This window comes from Sciurus carolinensis, chromosome 14, assembly GCF_902686445.1.
Source record: "Sciurus carolinensis chromosome 14, mSciCar1.2, whole genome shotgun sequence".
NCBI lineage: Eukaryota > Metazoa > Chordata > Mammalia > Rodentia > Sciuridae > Sciurus > Sciurus carolinensis.
In genome coordinates this window covers 9,331,493-9,357,509 of record NC_062226.1, presented here as the reverse complement: position 1 = coordinate 9,357,509, position 26,017 = coordinate 9,331,493, and the positions used below count along the sequence as shown (strand labels likewise).

The 26,017-nt window shown below is 39.5% G+C and overlaps 1 protein-coding gene and 1 non-coding gene across 13 annotated transcripts in view; both read right to left on the bottom strand.

The window, feature by feature from the left end:
- Window positions 1-26,017, bottom strand: part of Mapkap1 (MAPK associated protein 1) — a 227,227-nt gene that overhangs the window by 104,331 nt on the left and 96,879 nt on the right. For 10 of the 12 annotated variants that reach the window (XR_007104884.1, XM_047523959.1, XM_047523962.1 and 7 more), the window contains 2 exons: window positions 19,110-19,282; window positions 1,952-2,128 (listed from right to left, as the gene is read on the bottom strand). Coding sequence is in view for 11 of the 12 variants with exons in the window: in XM_047523959.1 (XP_047379915.1) it covers window positions 1,952-2,128; window positions 19,110-19,282 (350 nt within the window). In the remaining variant the exon portion in view is untranslated. The remainder of the gene's footprint in view (window positions 1-1,951; window positions 2,129-19,109; window positions 19,283-26,017) is intronic. The other 2 variants (XM_047523963.1, XM_047523964.1) reach the window with 1 other exon arrangement.
- On the bottom strand, window positions 5,217-5,290 carry Trnaa-cgc (transfer RNA alanine (anticodon CGC)). Its single transcript has one exon. It is a non-coding gene; the product is annotated as a tRNA-Ala (tRNA).

Here is a 26,017-nt window from a genome sequence, read left to right as displayed (position 1 = left end):
GCCCACTAGATAGTAATCTCCATGAGGGAAGGATTGGCTCTGTGTAGGTCCCTGATACAAATAAATACAGACTATAGGAATCAAGAGCAAATTTTAAAATATTTATAATTTAATAAAAACAATGTAAAACTGGACATGGTGACAAATCTGTAGTCCCAATGACTCAAGAGGTCGAGGCAGGAGGATTCCAAATTCAAGCCCAGCCTGGGCAACTCAATGAGACCCTGTTTCAAAATTAAAAATAAAAAAGGGCTGGGGATATAGCTTAGTAGTAAAGTGCCTCTGGATTCAATCCCCAGTAGAGAGGAAAAAAAAAAGTGAAATACATGTAAGCTTGGTGTGATGCCATAAATCTATATATCCATTAAAATGATTACATAAAACTGAAAATGGTAATATTAGGATGGAGGGATCATTGGAAATTTTAAAAATTATCTTAAATGTTATGTAAAGTTGATGTTTTGGGAATGAAAAGGTGGGGAAAAAATTTGCTATTACATATACCAAACTTGACCTCAGAGTCAAGGGGATGAAATGGCCACTGTGAAAGCCCGTGGAGCCACTCCTTAGCTTACCCCAGACCTTCAGGGTTCTTTCTTTGCTCAATGGTAAGAAGACCCCAAATACTTATAAGTCATATGTAGCACAGTTCCCTTTTCAGGAAAAATCTCAAACAAAGGCAGTATGTTTTGAAGAGATGAGGAAAGTCCTCCAAAGCAATTCCTCTTTAGGAATAGTGAATTTGCTAGTGCCTAACAGCAGGGGGTGCCAAAGGGATCGCTATTGTTCCCAGGAGATGGCCAGGAGACTGGATGCGGAGGGAAATCTGAGAGCACAGGCCCTCCCTTAGCCACCGGGCCTCAGCAGCAACATGGACCTGAACTGACAAAAATCACATTTTTAACTTCACTGATTCTGATAGTTAGCATTTCCTTGAAATACAAAAGGAGGCAATGAATCACAGTAGTAGGAGTAGTGCCAGTGACCGTCATGAACAGAAATCCTAGCTAAGACCACAGCACATGGTAGGTGCTGATTTCTCAAATACCATTTACTGATGTTCATCCATTTGCTGATGTGCTGATGATCATCAGCACTTTGAACATCAGACTTCAGGAGTTATGTGAAGATTTGCAGCTGGGTCTTGTCATTTAACCTACTGGTAAAGTCAGACATAAGTTGATGACTTTAAAATAACAGAATTCATTCATATTCCAGTGAATTTCATTTTATGCCTTTACATACACTTTTCTGAGAAGGGCTTCTATAGGCTTTACTGGACAGTCAAAAGCAAAAGAAAAGGTTAAGAAAATCTACTTTGTCTGAAGGAAGGCAACTAAGGAAGAATCAAATTTGATCTGAACAAAGTTGGAGAGAACAGTTTGTATTGTTTTGGTACAGTGGATTGAACTCAGGGGTACTTAACCACTGAGCTACATCCCTAGTTCTTATCTTTTTTGTTTTGAGACAGTGTCTTGCTAAGTTGCTGAAGGGCTCACTAAATTGCTGAGGTTGACTTCGAACTTGTGATCCTCCTGCCTTGGCCTCCAGAGTTGCTGGGATTACAGGCAAGCATGTTGAAAGAAAGGTACTTTAAATCACAAGAGTGACCACAATGCATGATTTTCATTTAGTCTGGATTCCTTGAAGAGGAGTTTTGCTTCACAGGCTCCAAGTGAAACAGAGCTTCCAGAGGCCCACTTATAGCAATGATGTTCAAAGATCTACCTTATACAACTTGCTCCTGCAAAGCAGGCTGTGTGTAGCCTGGGTGAAGAGGCATGAAAGTAACAATGCGAATGCCACTCCCAACATCTCACTAGAAGTAATCGTTATATATGGGCTCTCCAGATACCAAATAGAATTCATTTGATGAACAAAATGAAGATCATATCTGAAATTAGAGAGGACAGAGAAAAGATCTTGAGATAAATAACAGGTCAGTACTCACATTCGAACAAAGAGCGACTCTTTGGATGTCAGACCAGGAGATGAATACTTTTCAACCAGGGCCAAAGTACTGAAGCCAAACTTATGAATGGGCTCATTGGAATCCAGCGGGGGGAAATCCGTGTCTACCTCCCCATCATCCTCAGCAATGTGCAGGCAGTAGGCACTGACATTGTCACTGAAAGGAAACCACAAAGGTGAGTGAATACCAAAGTAGGAAAAGGATGAGGAGATCAGAGGGAATGGTGTACAGCAAGCAAACTGAGGACACTGCTGATCTCTGCCCCAAATTTGTGATACAGTCAGAACCCCCAAACCCCACTTCATCTACACAGGGCAATGTAACAGGAGAAGAACAAGTGAAATGAAGGGGTTTTGTTTGTTTGATGTTGTTTTATTTTTTGGTACCAGGGTTTGAACCCAGGGGTACTTTTCCACTAATTCACATCCCCAGCCCTTTTTTTATTTTGAGATAGGGTCTCACTAAGTTGCTGAGGCTTGCCTCAAACTTGAGATCCTCCTGCCTCAGCCTCCCCAGTCTCTGGGACTACAGGTGTGCAGCAGTACACCTGGCTAAGGGTCTTCATACTACTCTATTTTTCCAACATTTACTGAGCACCTGTTGTGGATAAAATGTGGAACTTAATCCCTGAGATCAAAGGTGAGATTTAGTATTAGCTCTAAGGGAAGTTTACAGTGTAGTAAGGGGGAAAGTTAATAGTACATTAATTATAATTAGATAAAAATCAAACTACAAATATAGGGAAAAAATTACTTGGGGTAGGGGTAGCCAGAGGTCTTTGATTAGTGGGTAGGATTAAGACACTACCTGTGCTCTAGCTCAGGGGAATAACACACAGTAACATACAATGCTCCTTATGGAGAGCCTGCCCTATAGTTCCTCTTTTTATAAGAGTAACTCATACAGCAGTATGAGTTCCAACACTGTGGATCCCTAGCAGAATAAAAGCAAGTGACCTGATATATCCTGACACAGACACCTGGGCCTCTTGACCACTTTTGGATGTTTCCCACTTCCCTTGACTGTCTAGTCGGTACTCCCAGATCTCAGTTTTTCCCAATACAGAATCAATACATACCCCCTTCTCTCTCTTTGGGGAGGTCAAAAGTCAATTAGTTCAAAAAGGGTGGGAAACTATATTAACATATAGACACTTTAAAACTGAAACCAACTTAAGCACTTTAAGACACCCTCTCCAAAGCTGAATTTGTCAAACGGCAGATCTGCTAGCAGTCAGAAGCATGCTACCTTCAGAAGCATAAGCTAATAGTTCACAAGGCAAGAGAATTCTAAATTCTTGAGCTTAAATTTGGAGTTTTAATTACATGATTGATGCTTAAATTAATTAGTTGCAAAGTGTATGCTAATTGTTTAATTGGTTGCTTGATCTATATAGATCATTTTTTGAATTAAATGAGTTGATTTACAAAGTTTATTGATTGGATGTGACAATGAATTATTTCACTGACTACCTGATTTGCAATTTTCCCAATTAATTCACAAATCTTTAGCTGCAACTCTGCTTATTGAGAGAGCTACTTCAGGTAATCTATACTCTGTGAGTCTGTCATGGCTAAGAGATATTTATTATATAAAACAGGTAACAGGGATAGATTAAAATTAATGGAAACTGTAAATTTGCTAAATGGATGGATAACAAGAAAGTAATCTGGCTATGTTTGTCACTATAAATTTCTGTGTATTTGCAATGCTGTTAAGAAATTTAAAATTCATCTTGAAGGGTATGGGAAACTCTTGGATCTCTGTGGCAGGGTACCAATTTAACCACCAACAACTGTAGAAGCAGAAGAAAGCAAGCACTTTAGGTGACAGAAATATCACAGTACAGTAATAAAAGCTTTGTGGTCAGCTTTGAGATTTGAACTCAAATCTCAGCTTCCATGGCTTATGGACTTATATGATTTCAGAGAACAAGTTTTGCCTTGAGTTTCAGTTTCTACATCTATAAAAATGGTAAAATCATCTAATTCTGGAGTTGTAAAGATTAGATAAAATAATGTAAGTAAATAGGCACAGTGATGTACACCTGTAATCCCAGCAATCGGAAGGCTGAGTCAGGAGGATCGCAAGTTCAAGACCAGCCTCAGCAACTTAGCATGGCCCTAAGCAATTTAGTGAGACCTAGTCTCAAAATTTAAAATAAAATGGGGATGGGGATGTTGCTCAGTGGTAATGTACCTCAATCCCCAGCATGATGTAAGTAGTACCTAGCATATAACAGAAATAAAAAAATATATGGTAATGTAACCATAATAATAAAATCAGATGGAAACTAACGTTTACAGTTATGTTGATACATAAACTGTGGATACATGTTAGAGCAACAAGGCAACAATGGAACCAAGCAGCTCCTTCCAGATTCCATGTGCACACATCTGTAACCAGAGTTAACACTTCCACTATGCTGCAGCCTTGGGGCTGCTGAGCCCCTCGGGTTTTATGAACAGGGCAGACATTGATGGGACAAGCAACAGACAGCACAGATTATTTATTGCCATGTAAATCAACCTGAGAAATGCCTGTGATTCCCCAGTACCACAAAGGTTCAAGGGCAAATAATAAGCCTATTGATCAAAGCAGAAAGCCAAACATTGATATCAGAAGAATTCTGCTTTGACTGTCACCTGATGCTCCCAAGTCCCCTCGAAGCAAATTCAACAAATGTCACAGGCTAAGATCTGAGAGCAAACCAAAGGGTTCACTGCCAAGTGCTATTATTCTCTTCAGTTCTTAAATACAAAGTGTGAAATCATTGATTCAAAAACATCTACAAAGTGCCTACCTGTGCTGCAGCATACCCTGAGCACTGGGAACACAGCAAGGGAAAGAATGACTCCTGCTATATTATACAAGACTAATGGAAGTCTCTTCTGAGTCATCGGTAAAGTTTAGCAGCAAACAGTGCTCCAACCCATGGACTGAACATCTGAGGAGATACGGACCAACACACGGATCTATTGGTTCTGTGTCTTTATACAGAGATCATTAGTAAAACTGCCCTTGTATTTTTGACTTGTAAAACTGCCAGGACTTCAAATTAGTACTCACTCACCACGAGTATCATCAGACATATTTACTGAGTACTACGTGCCAGACACTGTGCAAAGAGGTTCTAACACATAAGCTCACTGGATTGGATGTTCATATCAATTCTGTGCAGGAACCAGTTTTTTGTTGTTGTTGGTTTTTTTTGTTTGTTTGTTTGGGTTTTTTTTTTTTTTTTTTGCGGTACTGGGGATTGAACCCAGGGCCTTGTGCTTGCGAGGCAAACACTCTACCAACTGAGCTATATCCCCAGCCCAGGAACCAGTTTTATTATTGCTGTTTTATAAATTAGAAAACCGAGGCTCAAAGGGGTTAAGTGGCTTGTTCAAGATTAGATGGCATGTAAGTGACAGTTTTGAGATGCAAAGTTGGCAGTCAAGAGCCCTTGTTATGATGCATCACAACTTCCTGAGGTGTTTGGGAACACACACAACTATGGAAATGCTGCATTTGGCATTTGATGAGAAGGACAAAATCATGACACATTACTTATTTTTAAAATTAGAGGCTTAGATTTAGTTCAATCTCTCACTTTTAGAGATTGGCAGTGAAACCTAGAAAAAAGAGAATAGTAAGTTCGTGATTATTTAATTGAACAGATAAAGCTGGTCTCCTCTCCCTACTTTTACTCCTACAGTTCTGAAGCGGGAGAAGAAAAGGGAGTGCTCAGGAATTTACAAATACCAACACTTAGAGTTTACAACATAAGGAAAACCACGGCACCTTCCTATGACAGTGTTTGGTGCAAAGCACAGGATTTTAATGCTAACTCAGCCACTGACCAGTTGTGAAAAAAATCTCTCTGAGCATCATTTTCTTATCTGATAAAAGCTTTCCTTGATTTCTACAGGAGAATCACCTGCATTTCTGAAAGAATCCAACTGAGTCTCCTTTCTGGTTTTATAGAACATGTTCAATATTTCTACATATTAATAGCACATTGCTCTTTTTCCTATTTAGGCAACCACATTCTCCTAAAGAACAGGGAATCTTCTATTATCTCTGCATGTTTGCTGAAGAGTAAAATGGCTGGCTGGCATTTAGAAGGCACTTAACAAATATTTGTTAAATGAATGAATACATGAATGTGTAGACGGAATCACTATGAAAAAACATAAAGGGTATTATTAATGAAGTATGTGTTAATGAGAAGAGGGGAAGTAATAAGCTTTTCTTTTTTTCTTTCATGCTTGTCACAGTGATATCTGTTAACCAAATGGGGCTTTCTAGGCAATGTACATGTGTCAGAGATTGTAGCTCAAGACAAGGGGAGAAGGCAACACAGGAAGAGATGAAGATGAAAGCATCAATTTTATAGTCCATCCATCAAGATATGGGTACGGGCATCCCACATTTTAATAAAGAAAAACCAGAAATGATTATAACTATATAAAAAGTTTCAATTGTCTACAGATAAAAAGACTAGAGCCGGGCATGGTGAGTGGTGGCTTACAAGGTTGAGACAGGAGGATCGTGAGGTCAAAGCCAGCCTCAGCAAAAGCAAGGCACTAAGCAACTCAGTGAGACGCTGTCTCGAAATAAAATACAAAATAGGCTGGGGATGTGGCTCACTGGTTGAGTGCCCCTGAGTTCATTCCCTGGTACCAAAAAAAAAAAAAAAAAAAACTAGAAACAAAGCGCCAAAATGTTTACAAAGACTATGCATACATGTACGCCGTGAGCATTTTAAAAATAATTTCTATACTTTCCAAATGTCCTAAGTATATGTAACTTTCATTTTCCTTTCTTTGTAAAACATTTACTTTATTTCTAATAAGGGTAATATGTAATTACTGTGCACAATATACAAATATGGACCAGTATAAGAAATGGAGGAAAATCTCTCAACACACCACACAAAGAGAATCGCTTGTCCTAGAGATCCTGAGCACTTCCTGTCTCACCTCCATCCCCAGGTTCCTAAGTGGTCATTTTCTCTACCAAATTCTGGAATTATATAGGAAACAATCCCATCTTCCACATAGGGGTCTTACAAGGATTAAATAACTCAAATTACCTAGTGTCTAACACTAAAAAAAAAAAAAAAAACTTTCTTGTTTTGCCAAGAAAGAGGCAGAGAAACCTAGAACTAACTCCTCGTTTTTGGCCCACCACCAGAAAAAGAATGATTAAAAGACTAAAAAGCTGTACAGAACAGCTGGATCCATAAGAAGAGGTTTAATTTAGAGCTGGCTTGACATGGAAGCAGTAGTTCCTCTGAAAGACCCGGAGCCTACAAGAGGACTAGAAGTTTAAACAATGAATGGGTGCAAAATGGTGACTGCTGTCAGAAAGAGATCCTTAGGGGTAGAGAGGATGCAGGTGTGGCATCAAACCTTTAGTGAACATAACAACTAAGTTTCACTTATTTTTCATCAAATTAGGTTAAAAATTTTCATTAGAAAAGATTATTTCACTGAATTGTTGATCAAGACTCATATTATGTTCAAAGGCTGGTGTGGCTTTCACCAACTGACAGAAGCCTGTAGCCCATATGTAGATGCCATGTAATTCATATATGAATATTCAGGAGCATTCCAGGAAGCATCCCAGATTTTATCAAATGTGATCAATCTGGCACATTCAATTTACACACTCACAAAAATTCACTCTTCTTTGGAAAATGTAAAATATACTTAAGTATGGCCAGAAAGATGAATACTTATTGTTTAGTTTTTAACAAAAAAATTAAAAAGCACATGATTCCAAAATGTTCAGAACTTTCATTACTAGGGCTTTGTTGTTTATTGTGATAATAGAACCAATATTAAGTGCATGTCAGGCATTAGCAAGAAAATGAAAGTCCTCAGCTTATAGCTTAGAAGTTGATCTCTCTGAAGTCAGACAAAAAAGTTTAAGACTGTCAGGATTTCCTTTTCTCCAACATCCATGAAATGCAAAGTAAAAATTGACAAGTAACAGGTTTGTTAAGACAAAGCAACCACACAGAGGAATAATTAATCTCAAATTTTCTGGTACAGAAGTTCTAGAAAAATACTCACTGGAAAAAAAATTCTCAGTGGAAGCAAGACCTTCAGACTGCTCTGAGTTCTTTTTTGGATAGTTTTTGTTGTGATGTCTTTGAATTCACTGATACTTTTGACATTTGTTAATCTCATCTAGTGTAGTTTTCACTGTTGTTATACTTTTCATCACTAAAAGTTCCATGTGGGTTTTTTAAAAACTACCTTCTATTTTTCTCTTCATCATGTTTACATATAGGGTCTGTCACCTTGACCATATGAAACATGTTCATAATAGCTATTTTGACATTATTATTTGCTAATTCCATCTTTCTATCATTTCTGGGAAGTTCTTCATATTATTTCAACCTAGGGACATTTCTTCAAACAAATTTAAAACTTGTCAAATTCCAAATTTCAGAAACTTATAAAGTCTACCACAAATCACTCTGTAACCATTCCCTCTCAACCACTACCTAACAGATCTTTCAGAAACATTAATGTGATGACTTCGCCTCCATGCTTAAAGCCGTTACACCTTTAGAATAAGGTCAACAGAGCCCAATAACAGAAGCTGACTTCCATAACAGCTTTCACTGTACATTCCCTGCTTTTGACGAATTTCCTGCCATTCTAGAACACACATCTTGGGTTCAACCACACCAACTGCTTGCAGTTCCCACATGCAGTTCCCATCACCATTCAGTCCAGAGGCTCCCTGTTCCTAGTTCATCAGGAAGACTTTAAGAGACAGTTCAAGCATCAGTTCCACTAAAGCGGCTTCCTTGACATCCCTGACCCCCCATTCAATCCGGGTCTTCTTCATCTCCAAGCAGAACCAGAAATACCCTTCTCTAGAAATCTCAATGACACTGGGGCTGAAAGTGTGTGATCTGGTGTCTGTCTCAACTACTGATCTGAATCTTAAGATCAGAAACTTTATGACTCCCTATATCCCCAGCATAGTATCTGAGATGGTATAGATAACATGTAAATGCTTAGTGGAAGGAAGGAAGGAGGGAGGGAACCAGGAGAAAAGAGAGGGAGGGAGAGAAAGAAGGGGTCTCTTAAATGGCTATGGTGTTCCTGATGCTATTCATGAGAAGCACCTCATTTCTTCCTACAGTACAGCAAGGGAAATGGACGCAGACTGAGGTTCAAATCCCAACTCTATTACCCATCCCTGTGCTTCTTTGTTCTTAATTCCACATAAAAATAAATAAATAATTGGAGGTATTATGTCCATCTACAGCTTAAAAGAAAAAAAGAAAGAAATAGCAGAGCTGTAGCTGAGACCAAACTCATGCCACTTGCTAAGAATGTATACAATACTGGGAAGTTTCTTAATTTCCTGATCCTCAGTTTCTCTTCTGCAAAAATGTTATCTATCCTGTGACTTATAAAGCTATTGTAAGGAATAAGTTAATACACTTACTGTACTTTATACACAGTAGGCATGCCACTGCCTTATCTACCAACACAGTATCTAGTGTTGTGGTTACTCTGGCCACTGTAAAATGGGTTTTCTTTTGATCCAGCTTATGAAGAAACCTTGCAATAACTCACATCAATCATCTACATAAGTACATCACGGGTGGAGAACATCTACTTGGTGATTTGTATGGGGTGTCTCAGCAGACGCTTGGAGAAGGGGCCCCCTGGCAGGGCAAGGGCAGATCATTTCAGTCCAGATCTTTCAATGTTCCCTTGTTTTCTCATCCATTCCACAAATTATTTATTGCATTGTATTATGGACTAGGGGATGTAAGACCATAAAATAGACATGGTCCAGAGTCTTAAGTTCACACTTGTTCTACTATTTATTAGACTTCTCTTAGATGTCTCTTAAGTAACGTCAGCCTTCGTTACATCCCAAACTATGGATTCACCCTACTCTGAACCTGTCTGGTTATGGGCTGCCTGGCTTAGACACCAGGAGAATAGTTCTTCCATGTCTACTTGAGGCCCGCCTCTCTTTTCACTTACCCAGGTGGGAAGCTTCAATTAACATCTCTATGCAAATGACTCCTGAATTCCCATTTCAAGCTAATCTCTCACTCTTCTGAACTCCAGACAAGCACATACAATGACTGCTTGAGAGCTTCTTTTAGAAATATATAGCTGGGGTTGTAGCTCATTGGCTGAGTGCTTGGTAGCATGCATGAGGCATTAGGTTTGATCCTCAGCACCACATAAAAATAAATAAATAAATAATTAGAGGTATTGTGTCCATCTACAACTAAAAAAGAAATAAAGGAAAGAAGCAGCAGAGCTGTAGTTGAGACTGAACTCATGCTGCCTCTGCCACTCCTTTTCACACACTGAAAGCCTCTTTGCAAAGGCCATCCCTCCATGCTATTTCAGTGAAGAACATGACAACACAGAGTGTGCAAGTCCACAATCCAGGAAGTCATCTGACGCTGCTCTTCCTACCCTCCCCACACCTAATTCATCCTCAAGTCCTGTGAACCTCACCTCTCAAATAGTTTCAGAATCTATCTGCTTCTCCCAGACCCTGCATGGGTTGCTGCCCACCTCTCGGTCTCATTCCACTCTAGTTTCTCCTCTTCCTTAGTGCTCTGGTCACACTGGCCTTCCTTCATTCTCTGAAATAACATGCTTCCTCCTGCCAAGGAGTCTCAGTCACATTGCTCCACTGCTGGGCTCCTACCCCACCCAAATGCCTCTGGTGTCCCTTTCCCAGGGAATTTCCCTCTGACTTCCAGACTAGGCTCTTATAAACACTGTTTCCTTCCTTATGAGCACTTATCCACTTTTAAGAGACATTAATTATTTTAATTAATTTTAGTCATTTGCCCACTTCCCTCAGTAGACTGCGCAATTCATGAGAGAGAGAGAGAGAGAGACCATGTCGGTTCCACTCACTACCGTACACCCAGCAAAATGCCTGGGATATAGCAAACACTCAATAAATATTTGTAGAATGCATGAATGAATACAAATGATAAGGGAAATGAGCCAGTTATAAAGTATTATTATACTTGATAGTTTCTCCTTCCCAAGACACTGTAAATATTTTAAATGAATCAAATGGTGTTTCTCTTATTCTCTATTTTATCCACAATACCTAGGATGTGGGACTCCAAAATACTTGCTGACTGAAGGAAAGACAAACTACAGAGACAATAAAAAGGTCAGTGGTCGCCAGAGATGAGGAAGGAGAGAAGAACAGATGGAGTACAGGGCTTTTGAGATGAAGCAAAGTATCGAGTGGAGAAGAGAAAGGCATTTGTGACTAGAAACCAGCAAAACAGACAGAGCATTGCTGCCAGTTACAGAATGGAAGCTTGGGATGCACAGAGGCACACCTGGGAGTCATCAGAAAGGGAGGGGTCACTTAAACTGTATTCTTTAGGCAAGGAGTTCTCATGATGACTCTGAGGAACATAAAGCAGAAGCAGTAACCTAGAAATGAGAGAAGAGTGGATACAGGTGTGCATGCAGACTGTGCAAGAGGGAACTATAAAGAACATACGAAAGAACCCAAGCAGCAAAGCTCTGGAAACATATCACAAGGTCACACGACTACACGGTCATAAACCCATAGGACTCAGAGCACCAGAGCAGAGTCTCAAGTCATCAACAATGGGCTTAACTATCTATTCCTGCTGAACTACTACTGGTACTGGTTGCAGTAGTAGCTGGCTATAGTTACAGTAGTTAGTAACAGCAGAAATGTACATTTATTGAGTATTTGCCATGTATTTCCTAGTTTCATTTACATAACTACCCTCTTAGATAGCTTCTACCTCATTCTAGACAAGAGAAAACCATACTACATGGGGTTTAAGTAAGATCACCCTGCTGCTAAGTTAACACCAGATTTAAAACTGAGGCTATGCCTTATGTCCCACACTTTTAACCATTATGTTATACTCTAAGAAGGCACACAATGATGTTAACATATTTTAGAGAGCTTTCATGAAAACTGATCAAAATGAAATTTGACACTTAATGAGCTAACAACTATCTACAAACTCATCAACTTTCCCAAGGGCTCTAGATAGATGAGATTCTGTTATAATGAAGAGAATTCACCACAGAATGGTGATCTCCATGGTGTAGCTGTATCATGTACTGGCATATGGTACACTGTTCAATATGGCAGCCATAAGCTACATGTGGCTATTAAGCACTTTTGAGATGTGGATAATCTAAATTGATGTATGCTGTAAATTTCAAATAAACATCAGGTAATAAAGGTTTCTTACCAAAATAAGAACATAATATATCTCATTAATAATTTGTGTGTTACAAGTTCAAATGATATCATTTTGGATATAATAAAAGATACTATAGGGGCTGGGGTTGTGGCTCAGTGATGGAGTGCTTGCCTCACATGTATGGGGCACTGGGTTTGAGCCTCAGCATCGCATAAATAAATAAAATAAAGGTATCATGTCCATCTACAACTAAAAATTTTTTTTAAAATCACAACTAAAAATTTTTTAAAAAGATTTAAAAAAAACTATAAAATTAACTTCACCTTTTGTTAATTTTTATAAATGTGATTGCCAGAAAATTTAAAATGACATCTGCAGTTTATATATTTCTTTTGGATAGTACTGAGCATAGCACTAATCTCCAAGGCACTCTACTCCAGCTTCTGGACTACAGTAAGTTCTTCAACCTTTTAGAAGCTCACCTATCAAGAGCCTGATAAATAGCAATCATAGATAAGAGACCAGGAAATTATGTTGAATGCCTAGGGGACACTGCAAGGAAGAAGGCAAAGAAGGACCATTCTAATGTGCAAGAGAGTTGTAACATATGACTAAAGTCTCTGCGTCAGAGTCAAAATGACTTTTGAAAATCCCTTAAATTATCTATTAAGTAGAGTAAATGTGGTTTTGTGCAAAGAGTGGATGTATATCTCAAGTTCATGACAGGGTAAAACCTCAATGAATTTTATTTTTCTCTCTCAAATTGTTTTACTCTTGAATCAAATATAAATTAAGGAATGTTTATAAAAATCTTATAGGTAAGAAACAGGCCCACAGAAACAGCCAACTGATGTCTGACACAGGAGCAAAGACAACGCAATGGAGGAAACGGCGCTGTGAATGGTGCCGAGCAACCAGTCAGTCACATGAGCACATGGAGTCCAGATGCAGACCTTATACCTTTCCAAAAAAAGTAACTCAAAATGGATCATTTACTGGTTTTTATTTTTTTGGCAGTTCTGGGATGGAACCCAGGCCCTCCTTCCCCACACGTGCTAGGCGAGTGCTCTACCAGAGCTACATCCCCAGACTAGGATCACAGATCTAAATCTAAATCACAAAATTTAAAACTTCTAGCAGACAAAAAACTAGATGACTTTGTAGATTCAACTCCAACAGCACAATCCATGAAAGAATAAATTGGTAAGCTGAAATTGATTAACATTTAAAACCTGTGCTCTGCAAAACGTACTGTTAAAAGAATGAAAAGACAAGTCACAGACTGGGCAAAACTTCTTGCAAGACATCTAAAGGACATGTATCTAAAATACACAAAAAACTTAAAACTCATCAATAAGGAAACAAAGAACTCAAAATAGACAAAAAAAAATGAACAGCTCACCAAAGAAAAGAGCAGATACACATGCGAAAAAATGCTCAACATCAATAACAAAACACAATGAGATACCACTGTATACCTATTAAAATAGCTAAAATCCAGAATACTAACAAAACCAAATGCTGATGAGGATATGGGACAATGGCACTCTCCTACTCACTGGTGGGGATGCCAGATGACATAACTACTCTGAAAGACCAATAATTGGTGGTTTCCTACAACATAGACTTTACCAAATAACCAGCAATTTGCTCCCAAGTATTTGCCCAAATGAGTTGAAAACATGCCCACACAGAAGCCTACACAGGAATGTTTACAGTAGCTCTATTTGTAACTGTCAAAAAAAACCTGGAAGAAATAAAGATGTTCTTCAACAGGTGGATGGATAACAAACTGTGGGGAAGTCACACAGTGGAATACTACTTGGAGATACACAAAAAGTAAAGAAAATGAGTCTATCAAGCCCCAGAAACACAAGAAAGAACCTTAAATACACACTGCTAAATGAAAGAAGCTAATCTGAAAGGGCTACCTATGATATAATCACAACTAGATGACATTCTGGAAAATAGAAAACTGCAGAGAAAATAAAAAGGTCAGTGATTGTAAAAGGTAAGGAAGGAGGGATAAACAGATGGGGCACAGGGCATTTTTAGGGTGGTGAAACCATTTTCTATAATACAGCTATTAAATCTGTGTAATACAAGGACTAAACCCTAATGCAAACTACATTAATAATAATGCATCAATTATGCAAGGTATTATTTTTAGGAGAAAATGGGGATAGAAAGGATATTACCTGGGAACTATGCATTTTCTGTGCAATTTCTCAGTAAACCTAAAACTGCTCTAAAAAAAAAAATCAAGTCTAAAAATTTTGTAAGAAAGAAACAAAGTGTAAAAAACTACAGTTGACTAACATGAAATCAACATATCTGTTGTTATAAAGCATTAAATTTCCTGTGAAAAGGCAATGGATCAAAAAAGAAAATCCTGACAAAATTATTGAACATATATCTAAAACAAAAAGGCAAAAGTAAAAAACTGAACAAAGAGAAAAGAAGAGCTGGGGGCGGGGGGAACAAAAACAAACAAACATAAAGCCAAAGCTCATATTGCCCCGAAAAAGAAAAAGGCAAGACATAGTATTTAAGTAGAACAGTACCATCTTATACTGAAGTATAATTCACAATAAAGATGTAAAATGCACCAATATTTATGTTCACTGAAATACATAAAGTAGAAACTTGAAATCACAGGAGAAATAAGAAACACAAGAAAATGTGAAGTTTCATCTACTTCTCTTAATCATCTCTAAACCAGTCAAAAAAGATATTAGAAATAAGTAAAGAAGTTGATTTAATAAGTATATATTGAGATCTGTAATCTATGAAGAATAATTTTTCCCAGAACTCATGTAATATTTACAAAGGAATTATAGTAAGCCACCCAAATATAAACAAATCTCTAAGCAAAAATTTTATAAGCTACATTTTCTGATCAAAATTCTGTAAACATGAATAGCAAAGTCTAAATTTTAAATTTTGGTTATCTAGAGATTGAAATTATTTTGGTTAATTTCTTCCAAATGTTTTCCCTAAAATCAATGTGCAAAAATAACCAGAAAATCAGTCTAAATTCAACAGTCCAATCCTGCACAAGAGCTAATAGCTGGTAAGAGTTAAGGAAGGAAATAATTCCATCCAAATTCTCCACTCCTTCCCTGAGGTCAGAGTCTACTGTCACAGAGTTTTCCAGACACAGAGGAGAACAAAACTCTTAAATAAACGGTCTCTTGACAATCAGACTGAAATTGGAGGAAAGTTCTGAGCATCTAGCAATCTGGACCCCTGAGAATGAAGTGCTCTTCTACAGGGCAAATCCACTGGGAAAGATCAAATAAGGATCTAGTCTAGCACTCAAGTACAAACAAGCCAGAAAGAAACTACCTTTCACTATACTCTCCAATTGTAAGGGTTTCCAAGGATTTACTTATAGATTATCTTATACCAAACAGAAGAGAGAAATCCAAGGTCACTTAGGAGTTGAAGAAAATATCAAGGATACCGTTTATATAGATTCAATGTAATTTTGTAATTCATAATATACTTAGGGAGAACTATTAAAAATTGTCAATAAGCTAGGTATACTAAGGAATATAAATATTAAGATGTAATCTCTGAAAATCAGAGGCTTACAGGCTAGTACAAAAGAGATTCTCTATTTGGGGTTCAGAACACGTGATTAATTATTAATTATAATGTTTGAATCTTCTTTATCCTTAGTAATTTTTGGTCTGCTTTATTTAACAGTTTCTGATAGGAATGTATTAAAATTCCCTGTGTCAACTATGGCTCAGTCAATGCCTCTTTTTTTTTTTTTTTTTTTTTGTGGTGCTAGGGATCGAACCCAGGGCTTTGTGCTTGCAAGGCAAACACTCTACCAACTGAGCTATCTCCCCAGCCCTCAGTCAATGCCTCTTTATAATAATATCCTTTATTTATTTTAGACTATGTTGCTATATGGTTTGGATATGAGATGTTCCCCAAAACACTGTTAATGCCAGAATATTCAGAGGTAAGATGATAAGATTATTAGAGCTGTTATCTAATCAGTCCACCCTATTTTGAATGGACTAACTGGGTTAACTGTAGGCAACTGGGGTAAGAATGGAAGAGGTAAGTCACTGGGGGTGTGCCCTGAAAGGGTTGTTCTTCCTGTACCCTTCCTCCCACCCCAGCACCGCTTTCTAACCCTGCCATGAGCTGGGCAGCTTTCCTCCAGAGGGCCTTCCACTCTGATGTGAAACTGGCTTAACTTGGGCCAAAAGCAATGGAATCAGTTGTCTATGAACTGAGATCTCTAAAACCACAAGGCCCAAATAAACTTCTCCTCCTCTAAATTGTTCTTGTCAGGAATTTTGGTCGCATTGACAAAAAAGAACTAAAACGTGTGCACAGAATTATATTACCTTGGTGTGCTATTCCTTATTTCATCATGTAGCTTACCAAAAATATTTAGACTGATCTGTTTTGCCATAAATTCTACCATGTGACTCATTTCCAACCATCAACCTCTATCCCCTCCTGCTTAGTCACGTGAAGCTGAAGACTGGCTAGTGGGAAAGAAGGAAGAATGGCTGCTTGATGGTTTTTTGGCTGGGAAGAAATGAGGAAGGGAGGGGGTAACCGGGTAACTCCTGACCTCTGCCTTATTTCATCTTAGGAATATATCTGGACAGCGATATAACACGTTTATATCATGATACAAAACATGTTTTAAATACAATTTTGTAAATTTTATCTTAATAGGTGTGCTTGTTTGCATTTAGTGTGATTAATGATACACTTGGACACAACTTCATCTTGTTATGTTTATTGCTTCTTTCCATGCTTCTTCTTCCTTACCTGTAGCTGAACCAATAAACTTTCATTACTCCTTTTTCCCTTTAATGTTTAGAAAGCCATTTGATTTTTTTTTCCCTTAGTGGTCACTCTTGCATTTTTAGTAGACTGGCTGGCTGTACATTTTCCTAAGTTTCACTGAGAACTCACATGTGCAGCTGTGGTGGCTCCACCCTCTCTCTAATCTGGGGACACAAGCTTAACATACTTTAGTCACACACTGACCTTTCCTCACCCATCTTCTTCGTAGTGTCGCTACAATATAACTATGTATGAATTAACATTTATTTGTCACATGGAAAGTGCTCTTTCTTTCTCTTAACTTCTGTTTTTGAAAAGATAACAGACTCATAGAAAGCTGGAAAAATAGTACAGTGAGTCCCCTGAATCCTTCACTCAGCTGTCCCCCATGGTAACATCTAATTGTAGTCCAGTGTCAAGGCCAGGGAAACTGACATTGGTGCAATATTATTAACAGGACCACAGATCTTATTCATGTTCATCAGTTTTCACACGTACCCCATTTGTGTGTTTGTGTATGTACAGTTCTGTATATTTGATTGGATGGACAGATCCGTGTTGGTGGTTACCAACAGGACAGAAAAGATGTTGTATTATTTTTATATTTTTGCTTTACTGAGAATTGAACCCAGAGGCACTCTACCACTGACTACTGAGCAACATTCCCAGTCCTTTTTATTTTGAGACAGGGTCTCACTAAGTTGTCTGGGTTGGCCTTGAATCTGTGATCCTCCTGCTTCAGTCTCCTGACTAGCTGGGATTATAGGCATGTGCCACAACAGCCTGCACCAAATAACATTTCAAGAATAAAATCAGGGGCTGGGGTTGTAGCTCAGTGGTAATGCACTTGTCTAAAATGCGTGAGGCCCTAGGTTTGATCCTTAGCACCACATAAAAACAAAATAAAGGTATTGTGTCCACCTACAACTAAAACAAAATTTAAAAATAAAGAAAAAAATCAGACAATATAAAGTCATTAGTCCCCTGGCTTCCTTTCTTGTTTCCTCATGCCCACCTCACGCTAAAAAGGGTGAGCATCACAGCTCAGGGCTTCAGGGACAGCAGCTGCCTCACCCTTGCCTGAGCCTGGTGGTATTCTGGTTGGAAAAGTTTTCTTCTATTTCCACTAGAGCAATAAAGATTATCTTTATATCTACAACTTATTCAGACAAAATGGAAGAAAATGTCAATAAGAACTTTGAAGAATAATTTTGTGTGCAAAATTTTAATGTGCTTAAAGAAAAACTCTGTTAACTAAAAATGGGAGAGAGGAGAAAGTTTCCCTAAGAACCTGTTTTCAAAACAAAGGCATCCACTACATTTTGCTGTATTCCAAACTCTATTGCCAGAAAGAGCTAGAAGAGGAGGTCTGTCAGAGAAGAAATTCAAGTAAGGGAGAGCAATGCAGCAAAGACTTTAAAGTTCAAGTCGGAATGTACAGGCAGAGAGATTCTACTTTCAAGCACAACATATTTAATATAATTTTTTAATGAGGAATACGGCCTAGTGATTGACAGAAAAATTGAGTCACTGACTGATAACAAAGAAAACAAAAACACAGACTAAAATTCTATAGAAAGTGAAAGGAAATAATGTGTTGACTGACATTAGACAGACCTGAAATCAAATCCTAACTCTATTGTCTCCCATTGGTATAACTTTCAGCAAGTGACAACTCTCTGACCCTGAGTTTCCCCCTCTGCAGAGAGAGGACCACGTTACAGGAAGCTGGGAGAATCAAACAGGACACAGGATATGAAGTACCCAGTCCAGCACTGGCTCACAGTAGATGCTCAACAAACATCAGTTCTTCCCATTACCTCCCATGGTGCTTTCATTGGCAGATATAATAAAAGGGTTTGGGAATTGTTCAAATTCATTTTCTCATGTCTACATTTATAAATATGTAATTCTGGTTTACAATCAGATTTCTGAGCCTGAGATACATAGGCCCAAGGTCTGGTGAGCACCCTGAGCTGGATGGGTGTGGGGCTCTGGTTCCTAGGCCAATGCCTAGAAAAGACTGACTTGGCTGAGAATACAGTTTTGGTGACCAGGAGTCTGCCAGAAACTAGAGCAATCAAAACCAGAAAGGATTACTTGAGTTTCGGCTCCCGTCCTTCGCTTGTATACTGCCAACAGATGAGCCCAATGAGGTCCTGTACCCTGGCGCTGGCCATTGTCACCACAGTCATTGGCAGCAGTCTGTCCTGGCTTGAGTGCAGGGGGAGGTAGACGTCGATCTTCTTGGTTGCAGTTGTGCCTACATGACCCTGTGGACAGAGCACATGCAAGAGAGTGAAGTGCACAGCCACGGTTGTGCAGACCACCGTGGGTCGACCACGACTCTCCTGGCCCAGGTAGCCCAGCCACTTCTCATCCTTTCTGCCCAGACCTGCTCTGAGCCTGGACTGATCCCAAAACAAAAACACTGTCTAGTTTTTCCAAGGGTCATTTTTCTTTAGTTTTCATATTCTAATGGTATAATGAGTCCAGCTGTCAGCAGGGAGGTACATGGGCAGCACAACCAAGATGAACAAGCAAGAGTAGTGAGCAGAGTAGACGCTTGGCGTTAGCAGACTAGCTTTGCTGCTAACTCAGTGTGACCTTGGAGAAGTCACCATTAGAATTTCACTGGCATCAGCTGTCCTCCCTGGAATCCACCATTGAAGAGCATCTCCTTGAGATGTTAATAAGCTGCCTGGGAAGCATTCACACTGAACCAAGTGCTTGCCTTCTCAGGAACTACTGGGGCTAGTTCCATCATGTAGCACACGTTTGTTTCAGTGACACACAAGCTGAAGGGTCAGAGGTCTTCAGTTACTGCCCACAGTGTCCTGCCTATCTATCCCTACACCCCCCTCCTCCTTCCACTCTGTCTTCAAGCTCCTGCACTAAGCAATATTCATAAATCCTCACCTGCTTTGTAAAAAACATTCCCTCCGCCTCTGACTTTTAATCAAACCTGGCATTGTTGAGGATCTTTCCTCAACTATTCTCTTAAGAGAAGTCTTCCTTCCTTCCTCCCTTCCTTCCTCCCTCCCTCCCTTCCTTTCCTTCCTTCCTTCCTTCCTTCTTTTTTTTTTTTTAGACAGGGTCTTGCTAAGTTGCCCAGGCTGCACTTGAACTTTCAATCCTCCTGCCTCAGTCTCCCAAGTAGCTGGGATTATAGGTGTGCACCACCACATCCACCTCCCTTTATTTTTTAAAATATAAATAAATAAATAAATAAGTAAGTAAATAAGTAAATCCTCAAAGCCAGGACATGAAGTAGGTATTCTCATTTCCATTAACACTTCTTTCAAACTATTACTTCCTCTTCCCCTTCTTTTTTGGTACTGGGAATTAAATCAGGGTGCTTTACAAATGAGCTAAGTCCCCAGCTCTTTTCTATTTTTTATTTTTAGACAGGGTATTGTTAAACTGCATAGGACCTTACTAAAGTGCTGAGGTTGGCCTTGAACTTTCAATCCTCCTGTCTCAACCTCCTAAGACCCTGAGATTACAGGTATGTACCACCATGCAGGCTACTTCCCCTTTCTTCAAAAAATCCCAGTTCCTCTAAGGCCCAAATCTTAACTAGCCTACCCTCTTCTCCTTTTCTATCTCTTATCATGTACCGAGCTTCTGGTCATTCCTCTCCCTCACTGAAATCCTGATCATTGTCTTCTTCATCACCCACAAATATGTCCATACACAGTATACAAGGATCCAAGATGGCGGATTAGAGGGAGGTTGTGTTCCTTGTCGCCCCATAAGTCGAGTTTCAAGCAGAGGATATCTGTTTCTTGATTGCTCACTGTCTGGTGCCTACCATCCACCATTTGCCTGCCACTTGTCTGTCCATTGCCTGGCTTTCACCTACCCATCACCCACCACTCGAGGTTCACCTCCCGATCGTCTGACAGCAGTCAGCTTACTGACCACAGACCACCAGTTCACTGTCACAGTACCTGCAGGTTTGGTTACATGTGGCTGCCGCCATTTTGAGACAACAGCCAGGACTTGTAGGACCCCTAGCACAACTGACTCAGCCCGACCGATTACTCCCTGTCTCTGGGACCCTCACATCAACTGACTGCTCCCTGCCACCAGGAACTTCGTCCCACCAACAGGACCCCCAGACCAATTGACTGCACCCTGCCTCCAGGACCTCCAGCTGACCATGCCCACACCCCAAGCTGCAGTTCCCCATTTGCCAACACATATGGAAGCCAGAGCAGCCATCTTGAATAATCCTGGAAGTGGCAGCTCCCGTCTTTAGGTGGGGCAAATCCCATCCTGAGACGCCTGCTGGAGACTTGAAGCTCATTGTCAGGTACCTCTCATGCATCAGGCTACTGACAACTGGGAGGTCTGAATACTATAGGACTGTTATAGTGTAGATTTCTTTTTTCTCCTTATTGAAAAATTTTGTTTTTATTTCTTTACTTTTCTCGCTCTCTTTTCCTTTTGTTTACCTGTTCCCTCAGAGTCTCTTTCTCCCTTTTCCCATGCTAACAACCGACTTCTTTTGATTACACCCTCACTCTTTCTATGATCTAGAACTTCTATATATTCTTTTCTTATCCCATTAACAGCTACATCCTACATCCCTCCCTACCCTCTTTGTCCTCCATTAGAAACTGCAGACCTTATTGAAGATAATAATTGAACTCATTCTGTTTATTATGACAATATTGTTAACGTCCTCATAGGGGCTATCTGGTCTAGGATTGCATACTGTTTGAACTGGGCACTGCTAACATTGATCTCCCCCTTAAAGAAAAGGTTTTGGAAACCTATAGGGTCACTATAAGCCTATAGGGGGAAATCTGCAATGCCCCAGATCTGCACTGCTAGAGGGGAAGATACATGAACAACATACACAGTATGCAGAAAAGTGTCAGACAACTTAAGTTCACACTGGAGCACTTCGCTGTTGCTCATTCCTGCCCATCCCAAGTCACAACAGCCCCTTCATTTCAGTAACTGTCACCACCATGATGCCAGCTGCTTAAGTCAGTAATCTTGGGTCCTCTTTCCCACTCTTAACTGCCTACCTATTCCACTAGCAACTTCTAGTGTATCTACCTCAAAAAATACACTTCAACACGGAAGGAACAGTCCTTCAACAAATAATGCTGGGATAACTGAACAGCCATATGCAAAGGAATGAATTTGGACTCCTGCCAATACCATATTCAAATATTAACTTAAAATGGATCAAAGACCTAAACATAAGAGATAAAGCTATAAAGCTCTTAGTAGGAAACAAAAGTATAAGTCTTTGTGACTTTGGATGAGGCAACTATTTCTTTAAACAAACACCAAAAGTACAAGCAACAAAAGAAATAAATTAGACTCATGAAAATTTAAAAATTTTGGCCTCAAAGGACACTATCAACAAAGTGAAAAAAACCCACAGAATGGGAGGAAATATCTGCAAAACATGTAATCTGATAAGGGTCTACTGTTCAGAATATATTAAGAACTCTCACATTTCAACATGGAGGTGATCCAATTAAAACCCTGGCAAAGGATTTGAGCAGACATGTCTCCAAAGAAGATATATAAATGGCCAACAAACAAATGAGAAGATGTTCAATATCATTAATCATAATACAAGTCAAAGTCACAATGAGATACCACTTTATACCCACTAGGATAGCAATAATTAAACAAACAAACAAAATCCTTCCCCTTCAAATCACAAAAACACCCGACAATAACAAGGGTTTGTGAGGATGTGAAGAAACTGGAACTTCACACATTACTGGTAGGAATGCAAACCAGTGTATTCACTGTGAAAAACCATTTTGCATTTTCTCAAAATATTAAACATTGAGTTATCATATGACCCACCAATTCCACTCATAGATATATACTCAAGAGAACTGAAAACATATGTTCACACAAAAACTTGGACAGGAATGTTCATGGCAACATTGTTTATAATAGTGAGAGAATGGAAATAGCCCAAAAGTTCATTAACTGATTAGTAGATAAACAAAATCCACATAGTGAAATACTATTCAGCCATAAAAAGGAATGAACTATTGATACATGCCACAACATGGATGACACTTGAAAATCGTAAGCTAAGAGAAAAGGCCAGAGGTAAAACGTCACCTCTTAAATGAAGCCATTTGTATGAAATGTCTGGAACAGGCGAGTTCATAGAGACAGAGAGTGTATTAGTGATTGGCAGGAGGTGAAGGGTGGGGGAAACTGGGAGATAGGAGGCTTCGTTTTGTGGTGATAGAAATGTTCTGGAATTAGATAGTGGTAACAGTTGTATAACATTATGAATACATTAAAAACCACAGACTTGTACACTCAAAATGGTGAATTTTATATGAGCATTATTTCAATACAAAATTGAAATACATATTTTAAAACCATCCCACTTTGCTTCATCTCCAGACTCCAAACTTAAGTACTGTACTCTTGCCTGTTACAATTTGTTCTCCACACATTAAAAAAAAAAAAAAAAAAAAGCCTCTGCCCCTACAGTTACTCTAAATGCAACCAATTCCTGCTCTCCTGGTCAACACCATCTCCTTCTCCCTCTTGTTTGCTCACAAACACACTAAAAGATCTGCCTAGAGCAGCCTCCCGCAGAAGGAACGAGATGCTGCTCCAAGACAACCGCAGGGGAACGAGACTCCCAGAACCCACATTTCCACTGCTACAGGGCGGCGGCTGTTGCTTAGGAGATGAGATTGACAGACAGTTCCCACGGAACCCTTTATCCTCCTTAGTTTATAATAAAAAGGTAAGCGTGGAGAAGACTATCAGAATAAATATGGTAAATTCTCTTTAAATAAATGAAGCACTTTATCTTTTTAATCTTCTAATTCCATCTTGAGGCACTGATGATGGGAAAAAGTGCCTTGCACAAACACTGAAATTATATATTTTTTTTAATAAAGGGCCTCTTCTGAAAAAGCTCAAGGTGGTGGCAGTTAGCTCAATCTAATAGTCCCTGTGTTGCAATATTTAGAGGGAATCATCTAAAACATAAAACAATCCATCAACATAATAGAAAGTAATTAACTTATAAAAAAAATAAGGTGACCAAAGGATTAAAAGTATTCATCATACATCAAGGCAAGCAATATTCCAGAGACTTACCATCTAACTATTAAAAAGCAACTACAATAAACAAAGATCATGTCACACTGTTTACGGCATGGCAACCTGTGTGTTCCCCAACACAGGCCTGGAGAGTGGAGGCACAATCAGAGCACAAAGGAAGGGCAACAGTGAGTGGAACTGTCCCCCTTCAGCAGTCTCAGTCACTCTGCATTCAACAAATACCTGCTGCACCGAAAGCTCAGCTCTGAAGACCAAGTCCAGCGAGCACAGTGCAGATCAGTACAGGGCTTCAGTACAATGCGATCAAAGCCTTAAGAAGGGAAAAGTACAGGCTGTTATGAGAGCCCAGATGCAATCACACTAAAGGGGGGCGACAAAGGCCTCTTGAGAGGGAAACATTTACCGTTCCATCCACAGAACCATTGACCTGAGGAAAAGACACTTAACTATATATACCCGCCAGACCAATATCCCAAGTGTGAACCGGAGTTCTTTCTGAAACACAAGATTATGGGTGATTTTAATTTTCTGCTTTATATTTTTCTGTATTTTCTATAATGAACATGTATTGCTTTTATAATTAGAAGTGAAATAGTAAATATAAAGAAAAAAGGAGATAAGAAGAACAATAGCATCATTCAAGGTTTTAGAGCTTCAGGTAACAGAAAGACAGGTTCACTGTTGAAAATGTAGCCTATGTTAAGGCATTAAGCAAACACTCATTAAGGACGTATAATGTGGGCAGGGGACATAACTCAGTGGAAGGGCCCCTGCCTGGCATGCATGAGGCCCTGGGTTCAATCCCCAGTACCACGAAGAAAGAAGAAAGAAGAAGAGGAGGAAGGAGGAAGGAGAGAGGAGGGAAAGAGGAGGAAAAGGAAGGAGGAGGGGGAGGGGGAGGAGTAAGCAGCTTTGACAGCCAGGTACTTTGACAGGCTACTGGGAACAAAAAGTTTGAAACTATAACTCAGACACCTTCCTATGGCAGGTTAATAATTTTTATTAAAGAAAAATTAAAAGTAATAAATTCATAATCAGCTGACAAATTTGAAATTTATCATCACTTTCAAGAGCAGCACCTAAGCAAGGGAAAGCCCCAATGCTGGTCTGGAACAGAAAGAAAAGTACTTCCTCAGCACAAGCGCCATCCACAAAGGCCAACCAGACTGCAGAGTTCAGATCCCACCACCTACCTCTCCATAACTTGATGGTTTTGCAGCAAAAGCAGCCAGAATTTCACATTCAACATGTCCAGGACCAGCACTCCCCATCAGCTTCCTCTGATTCTGTTGTCTTTTCTTAGATAAGGTTTCCATCAGCTACTCTGTCACCCAGCCCAGGACCCCTAAGTCCTCCTGTCTCGTCCTCCTTGTCCCAACGCCCCTGAAATGTCTCTTGAATCTTTCTCCTTCCCATGCTCACTGCCACTGCCCCAATTCAGCTTCATCATCTCTCATTCAGACCACTGCAGCAGTCTCTCCCAACTATCTCTTTATCTCTACCTCCCTCCTCTCTTCAAAACTTTACCTCCTTATTGCTGACAATGTGATTTTTCTCAAATCAGACACCATGCCAGTCAAAAACATCTCCCGGCACCAGCACTCCAACTCCTCAGCATGACAGTCAAGACCCTTCACCCTCTGGTCCCAGCATATCACTGCTGAAGTGCACAGACCAACAGTGCAGAGCACAGACCCCAGGTCCGCTAGATCCAGATTTGAATCCTGGAATCACTTCCTTAGCTGCTAGACCTTAGATGGAACCTCTCAAAAATTTCCATTTATTTGGAAAAGCAAACAAAACATATATAAAATGCCTGGCACACAATTACTGATCAAGGAACGTAGGTCCTCTGTCCTTTAATTTAAACGTCTCCTCTTCAAGAAGGTAGAAATTCAGGGGCTGGGGAGATAGCTCAGCTGGTAGAG